Source organism: Tupaia chinensis, unplaced genomic scaffold, assembly GCF_000334495.1.
Source record: "Tupaia chinensis unplaced genomic scaffold, TupChi_1.0 Scaffold000257_1, whole genome shotgun sequence".
NCBI classification, from domain to species: domain Eukaryota; kingdom Metazoa; phylum Chordata; class Mammalia; order Scandentia; family Tupaiidae; genus Tupaia; species Tupaia belangeri.
Genome location: NW_006159737.1, coordinates 821,262 through 833,158, shown reverse-complemented (window position 1 = coordinate 833,158; position 11,897 = coordinate 821,262). Strand labels below are relative to the sequence as shown.

Genomic DNA, 11,897 nt, shown 5'->3' with positions numbered 1-11,897 from the left:
CTGCATGGCAATGTCATCCTTGGTCTCTAGTACCCTTCCTTTCTTACTTGTCAGTGCTAACCATGATCTAAAGCAATGAAAAGCCATTTGTTTCACTCAGTTTAAAATCGGTATTTTGAAAGCCATTGAAGAAGCTGACTCTGCTCATCAGAAACCCCCCGCCCCCTGCCATAAATCATCCCTGGATCAGAAGCCCTGCTGACACGCATTCCCTCTTCTGACCCTTCACCTCCAAGCAGAAATCTTATATCCCAGTAAAATAAAAGTACTATTAAGTCTAGGATTATTTTTAAACTATTTGAAGAATTCAGCCCTGCCACACATCCTAAAGGTGAGTATTCTTGAAACTGAAAAGGAGTCTAGATCATTTGAAACCCCCAGTTCATGTCCAAACAAATATTGGTACTAAATATGGGTCAGATGATACACTGACTCTGACTGGTTTCCAAGACGTGATGAATAAAGAACTGTCCCAGCTCCCATAGTCAATGCCTGAATTATTTGCCTTTAAGCATCTGTTAGATCTTTGAATAGTATGGTACAGAACTTCTCCACCACTTTCCTACTGCAATCCACATCCAGACCTACATATTCAACACACATGCACTCGGTCTGCACATTCAATTATTGCTTGGAGTGTGGCTTTTCGTTATTGTGGATTATGTGATAAACCAGTTTAAAATGATGTGTTTTTGAGGACAGCCACCATTCAGTCACATTCCCTTCTCTTCTATTCCCCTTTTCTTACCATTCCCTTTGCTTTCGGTCTTTATGAGATTTATTACTAGGCCGCAAAGATAACATAATCATAGAATCAAAATGAAAAGTCATCATTTGCCAGCATATTCCTACTTGTAGTAATAAACATCGCAAAACTTCTTTTCTAGTCAGAGCTCTTGGAAGTTGCGTAGTATACTCAAGCTTTAAGCCAATGCCTTGAAATACAATGAAGAGTTGAACGTAAATTGCAGAGCCTATAGTTTCTGCTCAAGAAATGTCTCCTACTCTTCTACACAAACCACTCTCTTCAAAATTCCATTATACCCTTCAGGGACCAGCAGTTGGCCTAAAGACTATGTTGCTGGATTCCCATGTAGTCGACCGCAGTTCACGTCCCGGACCCAGTGGCTTAAAACTCATGCCAGGCGTGTGTGCGTGTGTTCCCAAGATCCCGAGAGGAGAATGGACGAGAAGGGATTGCGGCGTGGCCATCCCCCCTGGGGGGGGTGTGATTTCTCGCTTTCTGTCTCTCTGTCTCTCTCTGTCTGTCTGGCGAGCGCATGCACCCTATAGCAAAAACGTCTTCAAAAAAAAAAAAAAATTTCATTATATCCAAGCTTTTATCCTCCAGTAGGAAAAGAGAAATTTTTAAAGAAAGAAAGAGAGCGAAGGAGAAGATGGGAGATAAAAATGTTAAAATTCAGTAATAATCCATTGTGTATAAAATTTAAAATTAACTTAGAAGTAAACTTTAAAATGTGGTGGTACTGTAGCAGTGAAACATTCTAAAATGAAGCAAACTATATGGAAGATCATATGAAGATTCCCGGGTTAGTGTGTAAATAGTGGGTACATCTGAGCACATGTGTGCTCAGATGTCGGCTGGCTGGGAAGGTTGAGGGAATGGGGGGAAGAGAGTTGTGGCATGAAATCCTGTTAAGAATGCTTATCTCTCTCTTGCTCTCTCTCTCTCTCTCTCTCAAAAGAAATTACTAAGAATTTTTAAAAGGCTAACCACATTATAAGGGAACTTCAAAAAGGTCATTGAAAATGAAAATAAAGTATAAGTTTATTTTGGTGCATAATTTTGAAGTTATGTATAGTTTTTCCATAACATATTTTCCATGAATGTTTTGAAGACCTCTTATACTAGAAAAATGATAAGTCCACCATCATAAATCAGTGACAGTGTCTAACTTTTTCAAAAAGGAAGAACTAACAAATAAATATAAAAAGTAAAAACTGAACAAAAGACAAAAATCTAGAAATATAAAAGGAGACAAAAGGTCAAATAATTTTTAGAAGTCTTGAGATCAAAAAGGATAATGGCGGGGAGGGGAAGAGTTGGAGAAAGTTTGAACAAATGGAATACATGTGTAATGGCTGTCATCACTCTAACTTACATTGTGATTTTTAAGAACATAAAATGTTACTTAAATAACCTTATTGGAACATCAAAATAATCATGTTTGGCAAATTAAAAATATAATCAGTTCAAATTATTGTAATTAAAAAAATGAAACAGCTACCAACTGTGGAACTTACTGCCAGTTTATGAGAAACAAGGTGAAACTTAACAGAAAAAAGTATATATTAATTTCATCATATAACAAATGATGTGTTTATTATTTTTTTCTGTCTAATAGATGTAAATATACTTTTTAAAACATGTCAAGGATAAGAAAGAAAACACACACACACTCACTAGATACAAATTTTGCCTTAGATATTTGTCTAGTCACAAATGTCACCATAAAGCATTGAGACTTGAGACTAAGGATCTGCTTGCCCTAGACTAGGTATGTCCAGACATCCCTCCTTTTCATTTTATTTTTTTTAGAGAGAATTTTTTTGCTATAGGGCATGTGCGCTTTCTGGAGAGACAGAGGCAGAGAGACAGAAAGGGAGAAATCATCCCCTCACACCCGGGATATGGCCATGCTGCAATTACTTCTCCTCCATTCTCTTCTCAGGATCTCATGCACATACACACATGCACCTGGCATGACTTTTAAGCTGCTAGGTCTGAGACTTGAACCACAGTCCACTACATAGGGTCGAGTGACACAACCATTACGCCATCTGCCGGTCCCTCCTTATCCAACTTGCTCCCTCCCAAAGTTCTTTAAGAGTGAAGCATTGATTTATCACCTGCTGGGATTATTATTGATTTAAAACCCTTACTACATCTCTTTCTAGGAATTACTCCAGAGAAGAGATCCACCTAACTCACCTAACTCAAGGTTGTGCCCAATCCAGGAAGCAGCTTACATCTAAGATCTCTGGTAGATTCCTGAAACCAGAGAGAGGGTCAAACCCTACATATTTAGGTTTTTGGGAAAATGTGACATAGTTTTGGTTTTTGTTTGAATGTTTGTTTGTTTGGAAGGTTTTTGCTATAGGGCATATGTGCTCACCAGAGGGATGGAAAGCGAGAAATCACCCCCCAGGCGGGGGGATGGCCATGCCACAATCCGTTCTCCTCCATTCTCCTCTCGGGATCTTGGGCACGCAAGCACACACACTTGGCGTGAGTTTAAGCCAACAGGTTCAGGACTTGAACCGAGGTCGACTACAAGGGAGTCCAGCGACATAGCCATTACGCCAACTGCTGGTCCCTATTTTTCTATTTTACTATGCAAAAATGTGTCATGATTTTCCAGACAACCCAATACATTGTACTATGCTTTTTCTTATACACATACTTATGTTAAAATTTAAGGTATTAATTAACCTAATTTATAAACAAGAGTTACTTAAATGGAAGCACTGCCATACCAATTGATCTGGTAACTGAGAGAGCTACCACGTGACTAATGGGTTGGTAGTATATACAGCATGGATACACAGGACAAATTTCATGTTCGAAGTGTGACCATGTGGCATAGCATAAGTTTTCATCTCACCACCCAGAATGGTATGCAATTTAAAACTTACGAATTGTGTGTTTCTTGAATTTTCTATTTAATATTTTCAGAGCATGGTTGACCAGGAGTAACTGAAACCTTGGAAAGCAAACTGAACTGCATATAAGGGGGAATATTGTATGCTTAGGCTACTCAGTTTCCTCCTCTGCACTCATGTTTCTTATTTTATTTTTTAATATATTTTATTTTATTTAAAGAGATTTTTACTATAGGGCGAGTATGCTCACTGCAGAGACAAAGAGAGACAGAGAGACAAAAAATGAGAAATCACCTCCCTGGGGTGGTGGCCACACCATCATACCTTCTCCTCCACTCTCTTCTTGGGATTTGGGGCACACACACAACACACATCCAATGCGAGTTTTGTGTTTTGTTTTGTTTTGTGAGACATTTTTGCTATAGGGTGTATGTGCTTGCCAGAGAGAAAGAAAGCAAGAAATCACCTCCCCGGGGGAGATGGCCACACCACAGTCCCTTCTTCTCCACTCTCCTCTTGGGATTTTGAGCACACAGGCAACACACAGCCAACGTGAGTTTTGTGTTCTGTTTTGTTTTGTCTTGTTAGAGATCTTTGCTGTAGACTATGTGCGCTCACTACAAAGACAGAGAGACAGAAAGCAAGAAATCACCTCTTGGGGGGATGACCACTCCATAATTTCTTCTCCTCCAGTCTCCTCTCAGAATCTTGGGCATGTAGGCACATGCAGCTGGCATGAGACTCAAGACACCAGGTCCAGGATTCAAACTGTGGTCAGCCTTTGAGAGTCCAGTGACATGACCATTATGACATCTGCTGGTCCCTCATCTTTTAAATGAGTTGGTTAAATGGAATTAGAATGTTATCTATATCTAATTTAACAATACTATTCAAAAGCTACTGTAGTGGATACTGTCGTCTCTGTCCAATCTGCTCCCTCCCAAAATTCTTTAAGAATGAAGCATTGATTTATCCACCTGTTGGGATCATTGGCGATTCACAACTCTTAACTACATCTCTCTCTAGGAATTATTCCAGACCAAAGAGATCCACCCAACTCAAGGCTGGGAGTCCCATTGCTGGGAGCAGCCTGCATCCAATGACTAGTCCATTGAAAGGTACAAAGGGCCAGGGCTTCTTGCCCAGGACATCTTTGCATGACTGTCATAGCCTAGAGCTCCCCGGGGTGTCCGCTGAGACTTAGTAGCAATTGCATCACAGCTCAACCTCTCCTTTGGCCTAGTTCTCTATCCTTCACTCCCTAATAGGTGCTGAACTTGAGAGCATCCCATAGTAAACACCGTGCCTCATTAAATCTCCTTCTTAATCATGTTTGGCAAATTAAAAATATAATCAGTTCAAATTATTGTAATTAAAAAAATGAAACAGCTACCAACTGTGGAACTTACTGCCAGTTTATGAGAAACAAGGTGAAACTTAACAGAAAAAAGTATATATTAATTTCATCATATAACAAATGATGTGTTTATTATTTTTTTCTGTCTAATAGATGTAAATATACTTTTTAAAACATGTCAAGGATAAGAAAGAAAACACACACACACTCACTAGATACAAATTTTGCCTTAGATATTTGTCTAGTCACAAATGTCACCATAAAGCATTGAGACTTGAGACTAAGGATCTGCTTGCCCTAGACTAGGTATGTCCAGACATCCCTCCTTTTCATTTTATTTTTTTTAGAGAGAATTTTTTTGCTATAGGGCATGTGCGCTTTCTGGAGAGACAGAGGCAGAGAGACAGAAAGGGAGAAATCATCCCCTCACACCCGGGATATGGCCATGCTGCAATTACTTCTCCTCCATTCTCTTCTCAGGATCTCATGCACATACACACATGCACCTGGCATGACTTTTAAGCTGCTAGGTCTGAGACTTGAACCACAGTCCACTACATAGGGTCGAGTGACACAACCATTACGCCATCTGCCGGTCCCTCCTTATCCAACTTGCTCCCTCCCAAAGTTCTTTAAGAGTGAAGCATTGATTTATCACCTGCTGGGATTATTATTGATTTAAAACCCTTACTACATCTCTTTCTAGGAATTACTCCAGAGAAGAGATCCACCTAACTCACCTAACTCAAGGTTGTGCCCAATCCAGGAAGCAGCTTACATCTAAGATCTCTGGTAGATTCCTGAAACCAGAGAGAGGGTCAAACCCTACATATTTAGGTTTTTGGGAAAATGTGACATAGTTTTGGTTTTTGTTTGAATGTTTGTTTGTTTGGAAGGTTTTTGCTATAGGGCATATGTGCTCACCAGAGGGATGGAAAGCGAGAAATCACCCCCCAGGCGGGGGGATGGCCATGCCACAATCCGTTCTCCTCCATTCTCCTCTCGGGATCTTGGGCACGCAAGCACACACACTTGGCGTGAGTTTAAGCCAACAGGTTCAGGACTTGAACCGAGGTCGACTACAAGGGAGTCCAGCGACATAGCCATTACGCCAACTGCTGGTCCCTATTTTTCTATTTTACTATGCAAAAATGTGTCATGATTTTCCAGACAACCCAATACATTGTACTATGCTTTTTCTTATACACATACTTATGTTAAAATTTAAGGTATTAATTAACCTAATTTATAAACAAGAGTTACTTAAATGGAAGCACTGCCATACCAATTGATCTGGTAACTGAGAGAGCTACCACGTGACTAATGGGTTGGTAGTATATACAGCATGGATACACAGGACAAATTTCATGTTCGAAGTGTGACCATGTGGCATAGCATAAGTTTTCATCTCACCACCCAGAATGGTATGCAATTTAAAACTTACGAATTGTGTGTTTCTTGAATTTTCTATTTAATATTTTCAGAGCATGGTTGACCAGGAGTAACTGAAACCTTGGAAAGCAAACTGAACTGCATATAAGGGGGAATATTGTATGCTTAGGCTACTCAGTTTCCTCCTCTGCACTCATGTTTCTTATTTTATTTTTTAATATATTTTATTTTATTTAAAGAGATTTTTACTATAGGGCGAGTATGCTCACTGCAGAGACAAAGAGAGACAGAGAGACAAAAAATGAGAAATCACCTCCCTGGGGTGGTGGCCACACCATCATACCTTCTCCTCCACTCTCTTCTTGGGATTTGGGGCACACACACAACACACATCCAATGCGAGTTTTGTGTTTTGTTTTGTTTTGTGAGACATTTTTGCTATAGGGTGTATGTGCTTGCCAGAGAGAAAGAAAGCAAGAAATCACCTCCCCGGGGGAGATGGCCACACCACAGTCCCTTCTTCTCCACTCTCCTCTTGGGATTTTGAGCACACAGGCAACACACAGCCAACGTGAGTTTTGTGTTCTGTTTTGTTTTGTCTTGTTAGAGATCTTTGCTGTAGACTATGTGCGCTCACTACAAAGACAGAGAGACAGAAAGCAAGAAATCACCTCTTGGGGGGATGACCACTCCATAATTTCTTCTCCTCCAGTCTCCTCTCAGAATCTTGGGCATGTAGGCACATGCAGCTGGCATGAGACTCAAGACACCAGGTCCAGGATTCAAACTGTGGTCAGCCTTTGAGAGTCCAGTGACATGACCATTATGACATCTGCTGGTCCCTCATCTTTTAAATGAGTTGGTTAAATGGAATTAGAATGTTATCTATATCTAATTTAACAATACTATTCAAAAGCTACTGTAGTGGATACTGTCGTCTCTGTCCAATCTGCTCCCTCCCAAAATTCTTTAAGAATGAAGCATTGATTTATCCACCTGTTGGGATCATTGGCGATTCACAACTCTTAACTACATCTCTCTCTAGGAATTATTCCAGACCAAAGAGATCCACCCAACTCAAGGCTGGGAGTCCCATTGCTGGGAGCAGCCTGCATCCAATGACTAGTCCATTGAAAGGTACAAAGGGCCAGGGCTTCTTGCCCAGGACATCTTTGCATGACTGTCATAGCCTAGAGCTCCCCGGGGTGTCCGCTGAGACTTAGTAGCAATTGCATCACAGCTCAACCTCTCCTTTGGCCTAGTTCTCTATCCTTCACTCCCTAATAGGTGCTGAACTTGAGAGCATCCCATAGTAAACACCGTGCCTCATTAAATCTCCTTCTTGGGATCTGTGTTTGTAAGAACCCAATGTGGGGCAGGCACTAAATCTCTTACTTCTGTAAAAATACCAGTGCCCCCTGGAGGCAGAAATGTTTTGCTTAAACATTTGGATTTTGGTTATTTTCAATAATCAAGAATTATGAAGCTAATACTATAGTTCCATAATTTTGTTTTTGAAAAAAAATTTAGAGTGATTTTTGCTATAGGGCACGTAGGTGCACTTGTTGGAAAATCAGAGAGAGACAGAGAGAAAGTGAGAAACTTCTTCTCAGCGGGGTTGGCCATGCAGCAATCCCTTCTCCTCCATTCTCCTCTTAGGATTTGGGAAATGCACACACACGTGCCCAGCATGACTTTTAAGCTTCCAGGACTCAAGCCACGGTCAACTACATGGGAGTCCAGAGATATAACTGTTATGCCAACTGCTGGTCCTGTTCAATGATTATTTTTACAAAGCTTGCTAAAACATTATAAAATCATTTCAGAGAAATAAGGATTAGGTAGAAAAATAGAAACACTACATATTAAAATTTTGGGGGACCAGCAGTTGGTGTAATGGCTATGTCACTGGACTCCCATGTAGTTGACCGCGGTTCAAGTCCCGGAACCAGTGGCTTAAACTCACACCAGGCGCATGTGCTTGCATGCCCAAGATCTTGAGAGGAGAATGGAGGAGAAGGGATTGTGGTGTGGCCAACCTCCCTGGGGGGTGATTTCTCACTTTCTGTCTCTCTGTCTTTCTGGCAAGCATACATGCCTTATAGCAAAAACCTCTCCAAAAACAAAGAAAAAGAAAAATGATGTTCACTACTTTAATGGTAAAAACCAGTATTATATGTTATGATTTGTTATTTATATTCAATTGTACACCTCTACAGTAGACGATACAGTTTTTGAAAGTATGTACAAACTACAACCTAATTTTTCAAGGAAAATATGAGTGAACTTTTTTGTGTAGCCTTTGCTTCTTTAGGAAAAATAAAGCATGGTACCAATAACTGAAGAAATGGTGGGCCAGTCAGTTCATAGCGGTTAGGACAGCTGAATGCCCCACAGCTGACCAGGCATCAAATCTACCCCCAGCAGTTTGAAAAACATGCTGGGCACATGCGCCTCCCTGCTCAGACTCCTGAGAGGAGGGAGACCTGGAGGACAACGGATTGTGGCATGACTACTCTTCCAATCTCCCTGGTGAGTGCAGGCACCTTCCAGTAATTAAAAAGAGAGACAGAGAGATTCCAGACAACATTAAAAAAAAAGGTTAAAACAAACTATTCTTAAAGAGGAGAAAATTAAACTGAGGAGTGAAATACGTACTATTCACTTTGGAGTATTATATGTATTTGAAAAATTCTCAGAACTAGAAAGAATATTAAAACATATACATAATAGACATCATTGTTCAAAACTTTTAGATCTCATCAAGCTAACCAAAGTTTTCAAATTCTTTCGTGAATCCAACAATGTTTTTTATCTTTTAAAGTTTCCTTTCAAGAACTTTGGTCATTATTTTTCTTTTTGTGTTCTTGCTAGTGTTTCCCTCTAATATGTAAGTTTCTGCATGTCCAGTACACTTCCAGCGAGACAAACCAATCTAGTTCTCTGCTGTGGAATACTTCTGTTCATTTTATGGTTTACTTTTTTGGCTCTTTCTTGCATAAGTCGATTTCTTCTGCATTATTCAAATGAACAGAAATCTTACATTGAAATTGACCTTGAAAAGGCAATTGATAGATGCATTTTCTGACATAACTGTCACCCGCACAATTCAAAAATGAACTGTCCACCAAATAAGTTCAGTGATTCAGAAATACTTGGAGCTGGGCAACATGAGAAATCCTGGATCCTGGTAAAGCAGCAACAGCTGATTCAGCAGGCATGGAATGATTCTGCATCTGATCCCTGTCAGTATGACAGAGGGCCTTATTTACTGTCTCTTGCCTTGCTCTAAGTAGGTACTGTTTTTTGTTTACTTATCCTCTAGCTTTAGGCCTTGGAGCAATGTTTGAACATAGCGTCATTGGCCCTGGTGCCAGACAGGATCAGGGGCTCTGGAATATTTACAGTTTCCTTTCGTCTGCTTCCATAAATGAAATGGACAGTCTGAATGGGGAAAATTAAGGGCCAGCTGGCTAAAAACACAACTGGCAGCCAAACACTTGGGCCCCTTCCAAGAGCTGGTGTTTAAAGAGAGACCATTTAAAGAGCAAATTCCAGCTACCACAATAATCGTTCAGGACACAAGCTCTAAGTTGAAGCAGTAAAATTTTACTCAAAATGATTTTTTGTTTCTCAAGTTTGGAACCCATTATATGCCTCCTTCCTCTTAAGAAAGTTTTTGGTCTTAGAGTCAGTCTCTTAAAATAACAAATCCTTTCTACTTACAACGAATGACAAATATGTACCACATACCTGAGAATGTTAAAAAGTCTATGCCATGGTAGCCAAAAATATTACTTTCACTTAAATTCTTCAAAAATAAATAAAAATTGTTAAGAAATCAAGAAGGAGAAAAGAGAAACACACAAAATGGCATAAGGGACAGCAAATGGTATAGAGGATAAGGTGTTGGATACCAATGCCGCATGGCCAACTCATGGTTCAAGCCCCAGACTAGTTCAAATCCCAGACCTTGAAAATCACACAGGGCACATGCGTGAGCATGCCCAGAATCCCACAAAAAAAATGTAGAAGAAGAGATTGTGGCGTAGCCATTCTCCCTGGGATGGGCATGATTTCTCTCTCTCTCTCTCTCTCTATCTCTTTCTTTCTCTCTCTGTCTGGCAAACCCATGCCCCTATGGCAAAGGAAAAAAAAATGACATAGGAATTTAAATGGAATCACATGGAAGTCAGCCAGATACTTAAATTAATTTGAGAGGTTATTAATACCTCATGAAGCCAAATGACACAGAAAGATTTTCCTTTTTTAAAAAAACTTAAGATATTACTCCAACGTTGGTATTTAAGAAAATGCAATAATTCGTTGGGGGGTGGTCACTTTGAAGTAGTAGCTCTCTAGTAGATAAATGCTAACATACCTATTTTTTTCTTGCTGTGTGCTGGCCGTTTATTTCAACTTAAAGTCTCTGAGAGGTGCCAGATCAGACATACACATATCCCCGTATTCAGAGAGAGAGAGAGGTTGATAGTCCATATCATTCTATACATTAAGTAGACAAAATTTAAAGGCAATTTAGCAAAGCTGCCTCTTTTTATATACCTATATATACGCACTTAGATGACTCCAAAGAGACACGGAGGAAAGACCCAAAGGAAGTGCAAAGGGCTTCTGCCACGCAGCTGTGTCCAGCAGTTCTTTGATGCTATAATCCTGCAAATGGGTAAAACCAGTAGCTTAAGACCCCCTGGAAGGCATTACCTCGATATAGGGCACGATCTTGCAGGAGAAATCTTCCAGCAGCCACTTCTTGGTCAGTTCGTGGAAGATGACGAGCGGAAGACAGAAAAAGATGATGAGAAAGTCCCAGAAGGCCAGGTTGGCCAAGAGGGAGTTGGAGATGCTCCGCATGTAGTAGTTGTGACACACGATGCACATCACAGCCAGATTACCGATGATGCCGGTCCCGAAGATCACCACCGACAAGCACATGACCGCGTAGGCTCCATAGGACTCCTGGGTCAGCGGGTAGAAGGGGTTCTTCAGTCTCACGCGCCGGTTCGTGCTGTTTCCCCGGCGGGAACCCCCGCGCTCGTGCACCTCGTCACCCCAGGACCCATTCTGGGCCAGCGCTCTGCCAGGGGGTGCAACTGTCCGCCCTGCGTGTCCCGACAACCCACTGACCGTCTTGGGTAGGAGCTTGTGGTGTGAACCCTGGAGTTTCCCGGTTCTCCGTGGCCGGTAAAAGAGATCGCTGGCACCGGGATCGGTCTTCACGTTCTGCTCCTGGCCGCGCCCGGAAATGCCTGTGCCTCTAAGACTCTTCTCTTCCTCCTCTGAGGTCTGAAGGAAGAGTTGGAGGGCCATGGGGTCTCTTCTTCCCGAAGTTCCGGGGTGCTCCTGACCCTGGGCACCTTTCCACCTCCAGGCGCCTGACAGCCTGGCTGGAGGGCCCGAGGGCCCGGCCGCAGACGCCTCTGCGCCTCTGCCCACACCTGGGTCACCGCCCGGGGCGGACGGGAGGTCCCAGGGGGCCGCCGCGCGCACCGCAGCCTACTGCTTA

The 11,897-nt window shown here is 41.6% G+C and overlaps 1 protein-coding gene across 1 annotated transcript in view; it reads right to left on the bottom strand.

Moving 5' to 3' along the window:
* GPR37 (G protein-coupled receptor 37) overlaps nt 1-11,897 on the bottom strand; it is a gene marked incomplete in the record, with an annotated part of 29,310 nt that overhangs the window by 16,564 nt on the left and 849 nt on the right. Inside the window, 1 exon segment of the mRNA XM_027772138.1 lies at nt 11,096-11,887. Within this exon segment, the coding sequence (XP_027627939.1) occupies nt 11,096-11,887 (792 nt within the window).